Below are 14730 nucleotides of genomic sequence, written 5' to 3' on the forward strand. Positions count from 1 at the left end.
AGGGATAGTCAATGGATAACATGAATGCTATGTTGATACATATATAATATGAAAAGTCCTAGCAGAATCACCTCAACATTTTGAGTTTTCTTTGTAGAATTTTCTTGGAGATAAGAACATTGTGTCCTGTTTCTCTGATGTTTAGGTTGATTAGGGGAGGATAATGGGACGGAGGAAGAAGAAAAGATAAAGAACACTTCCACCATCATCACCTAAGGATGTGATTCAAATGTATGAAATTATAAATAAGTATGAATAAAATAACATGAAATTCAAAAATCCCAGGATTAAGTATAGTGGAAAGAACATTGATTTTGAAGCCAGCACCGATGGATTTTAATCCTGGTTTTATTATTAATTATATGATTGAGGTTAACTTGTTCAAACTATTTGAGTCTTCCTTTGCTTATCAGTAAAATTGAGATAATAATTATACCTCCCTCACTGGATGGTTGTGAAAATCATGTGAGATTATATATAGAATATGATACATAAATTTGAGCTGTAAATTTTCCCTATAAAAAACATGTTATGGTCCTTAATATTCGACCAGGACTGAGAAACACTCTGTCAAAACCCAGCAAGATAACACTGGGCAATTTTTTAAAATAAGCAAATTAGAAAAATGTACTTTTTTCATAAAGCAGATGATAAACTTTCCATCAGATGTAGTATGGGAAGAAATTCAATCTGATTTCAAGAATTTAGAGAAAATTGTGGTTGACAAGAGACATGGCTACTCAGAAAAGCTTCTGGCTTTTTAAGTTGGTGTATGAGAAGACACCAACCGCTGACCAGTTGCCGGATAAATAGGTAAGACCAAGAGCCCAGGGAAAAACTGTGGTCTCTAGCTCAACTATGAACCTGCTTCCAACCTGGCCCTACCCCAATCAGAAGAGACCCACCAAACCTACCCCCAACCAGGATGACCATTGCTACTAAAGATTCTAAGAGTCTGGAAAACAGCAGTGCCTCACAGACAACTAACTACTACCATTGTGTCCCCTTTAGTCACTGACTAGGGGAGCAGTCTTGGGGATAGGATCTGGTCACTGCCTCTGTAAGTACCACAACTCCTACTTTTCTTTTAGTCACAGTTGAGAAGAATTCTCATGAAACACCTTCAATAGTTCAATATGAGAAGCAGATATGGTTTTACTAATGAAAGTGTAACTTTAGAGACATTACTCACCTGCCTTGCCACTAAACTTTAAGTCCATTGGATTTTTCCTTAGGACTTAACAGTTGAATGTAAAGGACTGCTTGCCATCTGAGGGAGGGGGTGGAAGGAGGGAGGGGAAAAATCGGAACAGAAGTGAGTGCAAGGGATAATGCTGTAAAAAAATTACCCTGGCATGGGTTCTGTCAATAAAAAGTTATTAAAAAAGGAAAAAGAAAAAAGAAAAATTACCCATGCATGTTTGTAATGAAAAAGCTATAATAATAAAGAAGTTTTGGTTTAGTGAAAAAAAAAAGGACTTACAGTTGAAGCATGTGGTCTTCCTCATTAGAGTGTGAGCCTATTATATTTGAAGAGAAGATTGTCTTATTTTTCTTTATTTGTATCCTCAGTATTTAGCACAGTGTCTTGCACATAGTAAGTGCTTAAGAAATGCTCTTTCATCCATTCATTGCTTTGTGGATAGAGGGAAATAAGAATACTAAAGAAAGCAGGTACAGTGTGTAATTTGTCCATTGTGGTTCAGAGAAAAAAGTAATATGATTGATGTGAGAAGACCCAAATACAAATTTGAGCTTTGCTATTTACTACTTGTAATACCTTGGGCAAATCACTTTAACTTTAGTTTCCTTGTTTGTAAAACAAATGAATTATAGTAGATCCATTGTTCTCAGACTTTTTGAATACACACACACACACACACACACACACACACACACACACACACACACCCTGGAGAGGGAGAGGGAGAGAAAGAGTAAGGGGGGGGGGAAGAGGGAGGGAGACTTTCTTAGCATAGTTCCAAAATGATTTTGATAATGGTTTGATGAATTTGAAATTTTACTAACAAGGAATTCCTGTGCCTATTTCCCCACAAATCCTCTAGTACTATTTCTATCTTTTGTCATCTATATTACGTTGCTGGTTGTGAGGGGGGGAACTTAGAGATACTTTGATTTTTCATTTATTATTAGTGATTTGCAGCATTGTTTCATATGATTATCAATAGTGTATAATTCTTCTCTGGGTAATTGTGTGTTCATATTATTTGACCACTTATCTATCAAGGAATGGCTAAAAAGATCATGGTAAATTACTGGAATGAGCTTATAGTATAAAGTATAATGAATATAATGAACAAAGAGAAGCATTAAAAATGGAAACAAGTCCTATGAAATTATGATGATCAAGTTTGGCACCCCAAAAGATAAGGAAAAAGGTTTTCCTTCTTTGTAATGAGGGGACATGTAAATGTGGACCACTATGGATAATGTCAGACTTTTTTGATGTATGTTAGTTTGGCTAAACTACTTTTTTATTCCTTTTTTATTAGTTGTTATAAGAGTTCTCTGAAGGGGAAGAGAGAAAGAAAATATTGAGACATGAAGACAATCTTAAAAGCCAAATTAATTCAAATATAGGCTTTAAAGACGTACAGAGGAAATAAAAGAAAAAAAATGGCTTTTGAACAGAACTGAGAAGTCAAATCAATATAGGATAATTGGCCAGCATGGAGCTGTCCAACAGGCTGTTGAATTTAGTTGCACCTAGAAGATGCAGTGGGGGGCCTTAGTCTATATAGTCTGCTTGGAGCTGTCCAAGGTTTCATCCAAAGTCATGTTAGCAGAAGAGGGAGGAAATTGTGATTGGGTGGGGGAAAGTGAAAAGGGAAGGATATTATGCAGGAGATAAAATGAGGAATGAGTAGGAGGAAGCATCTGGGAGATTCAGAAGAGGAGTCATTTTATTTGGCTAGGGGTAAATAAGAGAGCCTCTAATTGTTTTGGGGATGCTGGATGAGAGGAAGGGATTATTGATACAAGAAACAACTTTAATTTCAGTGTGTGTGTGTGTGTGTGTGTATGTGTGTGTGTGTGTGTGTGTTTGTGTGTGTGTTTGTGTTAGATTTGCACTCCCTCAAATACCCTTACCTCTCAGTTCAATTTGTTCATTTCCCATGATCTACTCCTCCACCCCCACCTCAGGTACATACAGAGATCTTTTGATGTGTTATCCCCCCATAAATGCTCCATTTCCCTATTTATGGATTCTGAAACTACCTTATTTGATTAAAATCTGTTGTTATTTTTTCTCCTTCCTCAAAACCCTAAACCCTTTTCTTCATCCTCAACATGACCCTGAGTCCCTCAGCTCCTTAGTTATTTCCCAAATTATTGCTCTCACACTGTTCACACTCTAAATTCCTCAACTTGACCCCTTAGTGAATTCAATTATACAGTCTGCTTCTCTTGAATTCTTCCTACCTGAATTGGGATCACTGTGATCTTACCCTGCCTGAAGAATTTCCAACATCTCATATTTCATTGAAAAATAATGAGGTCATTTGCAAAGTACTCCCTCTTTTCCCCTCCTCCTCATCTCACATCACCCCGATGCCTTCTACTACCTCTCTATCTCCACAACTATCTCTCATAAGGAGGTAGCTGCTCTTCTTGCCAATGCAAAACTCCTATCTATCTCCTCCAGTAGATTACTTCCTCTATCATCACCACTCTTTCACTTCTCATGAATTTTTCTCTATTGGCTGTTTCCCTACTATCTACCAACATTCCCACTTCTCCCTTCTCCTAAAAAAAAATTTGATCCCTTCATCCTCATAAGCAATCATCCCATGTCTCTCCTCCTGTTTGTGGCTTAACTCTTTGAGAAGGCCATCTACAATGGATGTCTACCTCTCCTTTTCTCTCACTCTCTTCTAAACTCTGTAAATGTGGCTTCTATCATTACACTAAACCTGTTTTATCCAAAGTCAATAATGATCTCTTAAATTGCCAAATATAATGGTCCTTTATCGATCTTCATTCTTCTTGATCTCTCTACAGCTTTAGTCAATCACTCTTTTCTCCTCATTTATTCTCTTTAACTTTTCCAAACACTACTCTCTTCTGTTTCTCCTCCTATTTGACTCCTTATCAGTCTCTTTTGCTGGATTTTCATCTAGATCATTCCTGGTACTCATGGCTTCCCCCAGGGCTTTTTCATGGGACATCTTCACCTTTCTCATCAGCCTCCAACTATTCAATGATTATCTCTGTGTTAATGAATCTCAAATCAACTTATCTAGCCCTAATTTCTCAGCTGTTCTCTAGTCTCAAGTCACTGATTGCCTATCAGACACCTTGAACTGAATGCGTTATAGACATCTTAAATCGAACATACCCAAAACTGAACTCATTATCTTAAAAACTCCCCTCTTCCTAAATTCCCTATTTTGTTGATGGTAACACCATTCTCCCAGTCACCTAAACTATCAAGCTATGTAACATCTTTGATTTCTTGATCTCTCTTATCTTCCATCCTCATATCCTATCTATTAAGTAGACCTGATAATTTTGCCTTCAATAACCAACCCTGGCATATGTCCTTGTGGATATTGAACATAATTTTTTGCTTGTTTTGTTTGCTACAAGTCTCTCCCCACTCTAATCCACCCTCCATTCAACTTCCAAAGTGGTATTCCTAAATTGGAAGATTAAGCATGATACACACACATCCCCTACCACTCAATAAATTCCAGTAGTTTCCTATCACCTCCAGGATCAAATATAAAAATATAAATATAAAATATACATTTCATAAATATATTTTAAAACATATAAAATATAAAGCCTAGTGGCATTCAAAATCACCCATAACCTGCCCTCCCTTTTTAGTCTTCTTACACCCTACATCCTCTGTTTTTTTTGTTTTTTTTTTTTTTTTTGATCCAGTGACACTGGCCTTCATGTTCCCTCCACAAGATACTCCACTTTTGAACTCCATTTTCATTGTTGGTCTCCTATGCCTATAATTCTTTCCTCATTGCTATCTTCTGACTTCCCAGACTTCCTTCAGGTCCCAGGTAAAATCCTATCTTCTACAGAAACCTTTCCAGGTCCCCCTTAGTTGCACTGACATCCCTCTATGGATTATATCCAGGTTATCCTGTGTATAGCTTGTCTGCACATAGTTATTTGCGTGTAATTTTTTCCTGTGAGCTTTTTGAGAGAAAGGAATGTCTTGCTTTTCTTGGTATCTCCAGTGCTCAGCACAGTGTCTTTTATGTTATAGCCACTAAATATTAATTTAATATTGACTGTTATAGATAAATAGAATCACTGGATCTTAGTGGTAGAAGAGACCTTGAGAGTCATTTCCTTGAATCATTGCCTGAAGAATGCTATCTGTAACACAGAAGACAAATGCTCAACCAATCTTCAAATGAAGATATTTAGTGAGGAGGAATATACTATCTCTACAGGCCACCATTTCAAATTTGAATATCTAATTGTTAGGTAATAATCTAAATTGTCCCTAAATCTACCTTGCCCTAAATTCTATCCACTATCCCAGATTCTGACCTTTGAAATCAAGCAGAAGAAATCTAATCTCTTTTTTATTTAACACTCTTTCAAATACTTGTAGCTATCATGCCCCTCCAAGCTCTCCTAAACCTTCTCTAAGATAAATAGATAGGAAAGATCTCTATCATAGCAATTCTCAAACTTTTGATCAAGGACCTCTTTTCACTCTTAAAAATGATTAAGGACACCCTTCCCCCCGAAAGTCTTTTCATTTATCTATATCTATCTATAATCTAAGACTATGTAGGAGAGTTGTGGACTTGCTTTGGCGGAAAGATTTTCCTCAGTTGGGAGTTCCTTTTATACCAATGAAATCACAAGTTTAGCCCCTTTCCTATGTTTTGTATTTACTCATCTAGATAGAGTTTGGTTTTTTGCCAATACAAAATAAATTCCTTGAAAGCAGAGATAGTTTAGTTTTTGTCTGTATATTCCCAGTACATAGCACCATTTCTAGCACACAGCAAGCACTTAACAAATAACTTATTGGATGAATAAATGAATCAATTAATGAGAAGCAGTTCTGGAAATATTCAATATTTGAACCTAAGTATTTTCATCTGTGAAATGAAGAGGCTGCAGTAAATGATCCCTAAGAGATGATATTTGTAAAAGCTCTGTATTATATAAATAAAAACTGATGTTCCACCTCTCAGATTGGCTAAAATGACAGGAAAAGACAATGACGAATGTTGGAGGGTTTGTGGGAAAACTGGGACACTGATACATTGTTGGTGGAATTGTGAATGGATCCAGCAATTCCAGAGAGCAATTAGGAACTATGCTCAAAAAGTTATCAACTGTGCATACCCTTTGATCCAGCAATGTTACTCCTGGGCTTATACCCCATGGAGATCTTAAAGGGGGAAAGGGACCCACATGTACAAAAATGTTTGTAGCAGCCCTTTTTGTATTGTCAAAAAACTGGAAACTGATGCCCATCAGCTGGAGAAGGCTGAATAAATTATGGTATATGAATGTTATGGAATATTATTGTTCTATAAGAAACAATTAGGAGGATGATTTCAGAAAGGCCTGGAGAGACTTACATGAAGTGATGCTAATTGAAATGAGTAGAACCAGGGGATCATTATACACAGCAACATCGAGACTATTGGATTTAACATATATTTTAACATATTTAACATGTATTGGACTGCCTGCCAGCTAGGGGAGGTGGTTGGGGGAAGGAGAGGAAAATTTGGAACAGAAGGTTTTGCAAGGGTCAATGTTGAAGAATTATCCATGCATATGCTTTGTAAATAAAAAGCTATAATTAAAATTTTTTAAATAAAATTTTAAAAAATTTAAAAAACGGGTGATTTTGTTGTCGTTTGCTTCCTACTCCTGTGATCTCTTTCTGGAGTATAGCATAGAGGTCAGCCTACGAGACCACTTCCAACCCCTAAGGAGCCAGTAGCTTCTCAGATGAGGCGTGGCCCTAGCGAGCCGCCGTCGTTTCTAGGGGCTACCAGAAGACGCTACCCCAGAGTTTGCTTCGTATCTGTTGTGATTCCTGCAGCTCTGGCCCCTGGGACTCCAGAGACCTGCAAAAGAGGTAGGTATCGGACTCAGTCAGAGGTCCGAGCCCCGCCGCGAATTTCTCCAGATCAAGAGCCTGCCTCGGACCTGTGGGGTATGAAGGAGAAAACGGGGAACGAGAGCAAGAAGTGTTGCAGCCAGGCCAGGCACCCCGCCTTTCTGCGGCTCTTTCGGCCCCGTACAATCTCCTTGTACAACCCCGTTCTGACCCACGTTTCCCGTGGGAACCTGAAAAGACGATATAGCTCGGGGTGGAATAGGAAACAGATGGAGAGAGAGGAGAGGAAGAGGGAGGAGGGGGAGAAGGTCTAGAGAGAAGAGAAGAAGGGAAGGGAGGGAGGGAGAGAGGGGAGAGGAGGGAAGAGAGAGAAAGAGAGCGAGAAAAAAATAAAAAAAAGAAAGCGAGAGCGAACGAGCGAGAGAGAGAGAGAAACAGAGACAGAGACAGAGAAACAGACAGACAGACACACATACACACACACACAGAGAAGGGGAAGAATGGAGAGGGAGAGAGGCGGAAGAGGGAGAGACAGAGACAGAGACACACAGGGAGAGACAGAGACAGAAAGGAGAGAGAGAGACAGAGAAAGAGAGACAGACTGAAACAGAGAGACAGAAACAGAGATAGACAGGGAGAGGAAGAGAGAGGGAGAGGGAGAGAAAGAGGGAGGGAATAAGGAGGAGGGGGGAGACAGAGAGATGAGTGATATATAGATAAAAATAGATATATATATAGAGAGAGGATATAAAGGTAGAAGTAGAGAAAGATATAGAGTTATGTAGACAGAGATAGAACTTAGATAGCTATATAGATTAATAGATATATGAATATAGGTAAATAGGTATAAAATTGAGATATAGATACATAGATATTTATAAAGATAGAAAATATAAAGCTGTTATGTATATATGCATATGTACATATTGATGTGTATATGTGTATTTCTTTTCTGCAAAATAAACCAATTGACTGGCTGACTTGGAAGATTTCAACTACCTCTGGGGTTCTTAACCTGGGATCTTTGAAATTAAAAAAAAATTAGTCAACTATTTCAATATAATTTCCTATAATAGCTTGTAATATTATATACTTCATTGTATGTGGTTAAAAACATTGTTCTGAGAAGGGGTCTATAGGTTTTACCAGATTGCCAAAGGGATCCTTGACACAAAAATGTTAAGAATCCTGTGCTTTAAATTCTATGAGAATAGATGTTTTGAATCCTTCTAGTATCCTAGTGATGTGCTCTTGTTTCCATTTTTCCAGATGAGGAAATTTCGATCCAGAAAAGTGACTTGTCCAGGGTTACAGTGGCTAGTAAGTGGCAGAAGAACAAGAATTCAAATCACTAAAATCTTAGACCAATAGTTTTCCCACTGTGCCATCTTAGATGGTAAAGAGAGGAAGGGTCTTAAGTCAAAAGATCTTGACTTTGACTAAATCAGATTGACTTTGGGCAGAATGCAAGATCCTGAACTAGAAGACCCAGTATTTAAAAATCATTCTGCTCCATTCCCTTCACTCTTTCCCTGACATTGTTTTCTCCCCCCTCTCCATCTTGAGCCCTTCTGAAATTTTTAGGCGCTCTGACAGAGGGATATAACTCAGAATGACCTCAGAACACCAGGCAGAGGTGATTGGTTGTTGAATATAGGAATCTCTGGGGGTCAGGGAATTGAATGAGTTAAGATTGGACAATATAGAACCTTTGAGTGGGTGAAGAGGGAAAAGATGGGAGTGGGTTTGAATCAAGGGTCAAGTGGTCTTGATTTATATTTGTTTGTTTCTGAATATTTTCCCCTCATTCTAAGATGATTCCGTCAATAGATTCACTGTCCTGCCAACCCCAAATACCTATAACATCCTCACAGAATATACTCTTTCTCTCTTTTCCAGTCCATTGTCTCTGGAAAAGCATTTGTATTCTGTTCAGTAATTAGTCTGAAACATATCCAAGCATCTTCTTTATTCCTATTCTAGGTCTCAGCAGACCCCTAGAGAATCTCAAATAAGATCTAAGTACATTGTATAGATGTTCAATATTTAGGAAAGGAAAACAAGCAAGGCAAGTAAATTTGATCAGTGAAAACTCGGGACTGCTGAATACAGACTCTAAGAAACTATAATTCTTTAACCTGGAAAGAAGATGGCTGAGTAGATAGATCCTTAAAATCTTAAAGGGTAAGTTAGACTTGTTCACTAAATATCAAAGCATTAAAACTGTAGGGGACACTCATCAAAACTTGACAGTGGTGATTGGGGACAAACAAAAGAAGAGTATATAAAGGTAAAAGGTTTATAGAATTCTATCTTAAATGGGGAACAGGCTAAAAACACAAGTAATTTCAAAAGAGTGTAAGTGTATTGATGAATAAAAGCTCCATAAGATGTTACTAAAAGAAGTTAGGTATATTTGAAGTCTAATTTCAAATTTTTGAGATTGATACCAGGGGAGCTCTGAGCTAAGTTGATCAGAGGTATAGATGACAGCTTATTCATGTAGAGATAAAAATCTACCCCCTGAATTCTCTAGTCCCCTGCTCCAAGAAAATGAGGATTTCAGGTCATAGAATTTTAGAAAATCTGAATCTTGATCAATCCAGTTTTTTAAAACTATTCCACAGAGCCCTGGTATTTGATATGGCTAGAGATTCTGTGAGAAAACACTAATACTAATATTTTTGTCTCTAAGTATTAGAGATACTATGTATGTATCAAAATATTTTTTCAGGAATAGCTTCCTCTATTTTATTCTAAAATTTCCCCAGACTCCCTAGCCTTTATTATCCTGGTATAGATTCCTGTATCCCTAGTTGACCCAGACCAGCACGTATGAGTTCCTTCAGCATATTTTAAAACTTAAAGTATTCTGTGACCAAATTAGTTTGGGGAGACTGCTTAACCAATTCATTAATTAAAAAGAAACATAAAGCATTTGTTCTAGGCCCTTCAAAAAGCACAAAAAAAGAAAATATGGACTCCATGTTAGCTCCCCTAATCCTGGATTATACTTATATATTATTATAGAAAACAACCAGATAATTGATGTGTTATGATAAAAAACCAAAGACTAAATTAATGACAAAGAACACAAAATAGGGAAGGTAGCCAGTGTGGGACAAGGCTGAGGACTCTTACTCACCCCCTATACCTTGCTCTCCTCTGGTTTGGTTCTCCCTATAGAAACATAGCTGTTGCAGTGATCTCCAAGTTTCTTATCAACATTAAAATTCTATGATTCTAAGGTTCTATGACATAGTGATTCCATTGTCTAGTCTTCTATCGATCTTTTTTCAAACTCCTGAGCCAGATTTTTCTTAGTTCTGTTTCTGCCTTCCCATTGTAGCTAAGTTTTCTGTTACATTTTAATCTCCTCTTTAGTTCCCCTCCAACTTTGCCATGTCCTTTCTTAGACGCGAATCTCTATACTGTGATGACAATGAAGACGAGATTAACTTAACCACAAATTATTTTTTCAGGAGCCCAATGCTCACGCAGGTGAAGAGCTGGGCCTTGAGCCCCGACTCTTTGCAGAAACCCAGCGACAGCTTTGATTGTACTATTAACTCCAGCCCCACCTTCAGTGTCACCAGCAGGGCCAGTGCAACTGGCAGCTCTTCAAGTACTTGTGCCTGGACCAGCACTAGCATCAGTGCCCAGGTGAGGGAGGGCCAGCCTCAGCAGGCTGAGTGAAGCAGCCAGAATCTTGTGTGTATTCAGCTGGGTGGACTGTATACACGGGGAGTGCAGCTCAGGGTTCACACCTGTGTTGTATATTTGTTACTGTATATCATATTAGATGTCACTGTTAGAATTGGGAAGTATTTTCTCATGGGGCAAGGTAGAGGTTGAGTGAAGTTGTATAGAGAAAAGGGACAACGCAACCCTTCTTACCTAATCCCTGTTGGGGCAGGAGCTGGAGTAGCTCTTCCCCTCATATGGACTATTCTGGTGTTGGCCCAGGGGCACTCGGGCAGTATAGTACCTTCAAAGTCCAGCAGAAGTCCACAAATGAGGTGACAAATGCTCATAATTCATAGGACTTTCTCTGTGTCGGCACCACGAGGCGAACCCCCATTTAGCACATATTAGTTACAACTCTGGTGGCTGCATTCGAGACTTATACACTCTCTTCCTCCCAATTGATTCCTTTTTGTACTTTGGCAAGTTGGCTGCAAAATATTATATTCATGTCTGAAAATATGAATTTTATATGTATATATTTTTTCTTTTTTGCTGAGGCAATTGGGATTAAGTGATATTATATGTATATTCTAATCTACTCCTGGGATGGTAATATATAATGTGATAGGGACTATACCTCTGATTTTATAGGCATAGGGATCTGCTGAGTGAGGAAGTGCCCTCTACCAATGGGGTATCCTTTCTGCAGTTTATAATCTTAAAGAGTCTCTGAACCTTGAGCAAGGCTGCATAACCAGTACAGGTCAGATGTGAATCCTGCTCTCTTCCTGTTTCCAGGAGAACCTAGCTCTCTCTCCACTACGCCAGACTATCTCTATTAATGCTATATAATATTATCATCCTCATAGGAAGAATGGAGCTAAGGTTAAGAATAGAACTAACAGTGACAGGGGGAGACTCCAAAGTGGGTTTTTCACCATTCTCCAGGATGCTCACTATAACTTTGGAGTCTCTGTGGAGTTCTTCAGAGACTTCTTAGGGATATTTAGAAAACTGAGAAGCTACTTGGGACAGATGGAAAAACAAAAGCATAGCCTGTATCATAGAGAAAAGCCTAGGGCAGTGCTAAGAATGGAACCCAGACATGCTGAGTTTCCAAGCCTAGTCTCTCGCTTTCAGAAAGATGGCTCCTAAGTCACTTAAGAGAGAGTTGGAATGGAGATCTGATCCTGTGTTACTGGGCAAATGAAAAGGGGAGGGACCTGAGTGATATGTAGGAGTGATACCTAGAGTCAGAAAGAACTTCTGGAGGAAATTCCTCCAAAATGAAAAAAAAAATTAATGAAAAGGAAGAAAAAGAGGGAAATTTAAGAGAGAATAGAGAAAAGGGCACAGAGTGAGTCAAGTAGTTTGACCTGAAATGGACAGACCTTATGGAAAGAACATGGGTTTGTTTGCTAGAGATAATAGCTTGGAGAGGGAGCCAGTGATAAAGTAGAAAAGGTCATCACCTGGAGAGGAAAACAGTGGGGAGAGTGGAAAGGATGAATTATTGTTGATCCTAGTTGAGGAATGGAGAGGAAATCCTTTTTTTCTTTTCTTTCTTGTATCCTTCCACTGAAGCAACCAGAACAAGGTCTAGGGACTATACGATGTATACGGAAGAAGCAGAGCAAAGTGAAGAAGACAGTCTTCTGGGGCATCCAGGTGGCTGAGTCAATGATCTGGAGAAATTGGATGCTAGGCAAGGAGATCACCAAGAACTTGACTCTGAAAAATATACACACGAAAACCCAGAAGCTGAAATACAGGTATAAAAAGGAGGTGCCCCTTCCCCCTCAAGTGTTTTACCTGAAGACCTACTCACCCCAGCCCACCCCTGTCTTGAGGCCCCCATGTCACATATCCCCATATTCCCATAAAAGACATCCTCAGGTCTTTTCCTCTGTCACAACCATTCTTTTTTAACTTTCTACCAGAGGAGATTTTCTTGAAATTAGGTGCTCTCAGATACTGTGTCCAAAGGCGTCCTGATCATTCTTAAAGCTTTCGTGTCTCCCTAGACACCATTTCAGTTTCAGCCATTTTCTGTTTAAAAAAAAAAAAAGAGCTTTTTCATCTAAGAAGGAAGCATTGAAGCAAAGCCAAAGAATTACATGAAGTATGTGAAGGAGATCTTGTAGCCCAGAAGGCCACTAATATGTTGTGTTTGGAGCTGTTAGGTGGTGCAGTAGATAAAGACCCCCCCCCCAATCAGAAAGACCTGAGTTCAAATCTGGCTTCGGATACTTACTAGCCTTCTGATCTTGAGCATGTCACTTAGCCCTGATTGCCTCCCAAAATGTGCCTATGTCTATATGTCTTCAAAGCCATGGTACCTTTTCATTAATTGACCCTCCCCAGCTTCTCAAACTCCTCTAGATTTGTAGATTCTCAGCCCTACAAATATTGCTGGTTCATTTAGTTTTGTTTCTAAAATGTGTCTCTCCTGGCTCTGTCCCACAGGCTTCCCAGCACTAAATTCTTTTTCACAGTGTACCCACAGACCATCTTTTTGGGCCCCGGGATGTCCTTTACTCTTCCTATAATCTTCCGGCCCTTGGAAGAGGTAGGTATGGGTCAGTTCATAGGCCATGTGGGAGGAGGGAGGAACTTCACATCAGCCATTCCTTAAACTCTTTTTAAGGCTGAATCTTCTACTTGAGAAGTCCTGAAAATTAGATATTCAGCCTTCAATCCTACTAGAATTTGGGGAGGAAGGAGGGAAAGTTTCCTTAAGGAAATATGGAATAAAGGCAACAGGGGATTTGGGAAGTAATATTCCTGTAGCATCTGACCATCAGAATCTCCTGGATCTTTCAGAGACCCCAAATTCCTCCTTCTTTACTCACATATTATTCTAAGACATGGATCATTCTAATTCTACTTTGTGGGCCGTACTAGCCATCTTCCCCAAATCCACGAGGAGCTCTCTGTTCTTGTGCTGCCCATCTCTGGTTCTGGTTATCTTGACCAAGCAGAGGCGCAAGGAGAGTAGCTCCTGCCTTTCCCCTTCTCTGTACCTGTCCCCCAACTCTGTTCATCCATTTCATGCCCTTTCTTACCACAGAAGCAGTATTTGGATCGTCTATGTTTTGAAATGGCAGAAGGTGAGTTTTCAGTGGAGCTTAAAGCCATTCTGCCTATCCACCAGTTATTCTGCCCCCCATCACTGCAGTTGCCTCTGTGTGCTGTGTCTGATACCTCTGAGGCCTGGTTCAATCTATGCAATGTGGGGTGAGTTCATTGTTATGATACCTGTCTATCCATACTTAGACTTCCTGTACTTGTCCCTCCAAGCTCTGTCAGTCAGGAGCAGGCTAAATATGGAAAGGACATTTGATGAGGAAAACTTTTCAAAATTCCAGGAAACCCCCTTCCCTAGGAAACTGGAAAACACCAAAGTCAGAGAGGTTCTGGGAGTACCCCTTTAGGTTGGGAGGTGACTTTAAGGAGGATTCTGGGAAGGAAGGGGGCCCTTTACCACCACACATTACAAGCCCAGAGAAAGGAGAGCTGGGATGAGGATGTTATGAAAAGTGGGGAGCAAGAATGAGCTCTCATAGTTCTGATGTTTCCCCCCAGGGACATGCCCACCTTCTTCACATGGGATTCCCCCAACCCATTTCACATATTACCCACCACGGGATTGTTGGAGCCAGGCTCAATATGCCAGATCAAGGTTTTATTCCAGCCTCTTGTGGCCCTCATCTATGATATCCAGGCCAGCTGTTGGTATGGAGAAGCTGGTGAGCAGAAAACTGTCATCCAACTCCAAGCTGTTGGTAAGCCCGCCACCTTTTTTGTCCTTCCCATTGGCTAGGCCACTGGGGATGGAGCTCATAAACACTTAAAAACTTAGACCTGGAAGGGACATCTAGTCCAACACATTCAATGAGGAAACAGAATGATTTTTCAAAACCAGCCAGCCAGTAAATAGAAGAAGATTGATTCTAATT

The 14730-nt window shown here is 39.5% G+C and overlaps 1 protein-coding gene and 1 long non-coding RNA gene across 6 annotated transcripts in view; one reads left to right on the top strand and one right to left on the bottom strand.

Annotated features, from left to right (window-relative positions):
- LOC127553091 (uncharacterized) overlaps window positions 1-10559 on the bottom strand; it is a 31229-nt gene extending 20670 nt beyond the window's left edge. For both annotated transcript variants that reach the window (XR_007951656.1, XR_007951657.1), the window contains exon 1: window positions 10230-10559. This is a non-coding gene — a long non-coding RNA (uncharacterized LOC127553091). The remainder of the gene's footprint in view (window positions 1-10229) is intronic.
- CFAP65 (cilia and flagella associated protein 65) overlaps window positions 6700-14730 on the top strand; it is a 47844-nt gene continuing 39813 nt past the window's right edge. Inside the window, exons 1-6 of one of the 4 annotated variants that reach the window (XM_051983529.1) lie at window positions 6700-7102; window positions 10567-10747; window positions 12356-12543; window positions 13238-13340; window positions 13842-14008; window positions 14357-14556. In XM_051983529.1, the coding sequence (XP_051839489.1) occupies window positions 10574-10747; window positions 12356-12543; window positions 13238-13340; window positions 13842-14008; window positions 14357-14556 (832 nt within the window). In that variant the 5' untranslated portion in view covers window positions 6700-7102; window positions 10567-10573. Of the gene's footprint in view, window positions 7103-10566; window positions 10748-11404; window positions 12544-13237; window positions 13341-13841; window positions 14009-14356; window positions 14557-14730 lie in introns of those variants that run through there. The other 3 variants (XM_051983528.1, XR_007951654.1, XM_051983527.1) reach the window with 3 other exon arrangements.

Source organism: Antechinus flavipes, chromosome 3 (genome assembly GCF_016432865.1).
Source record: "Antechinus flavipes isolate AdamAnt ecotype Samford, QLD, Australia chromosome 3, AdamAnt_v2, whole genome shotgun sequence".
In the NCBI taxonomy this organism is placed as follows: Eukaryota; Metazoa; Chordata; class Mammalia; order Dasyuromorphia; family Dasyuridae; genus Antechinus; species Antechinus flavipes.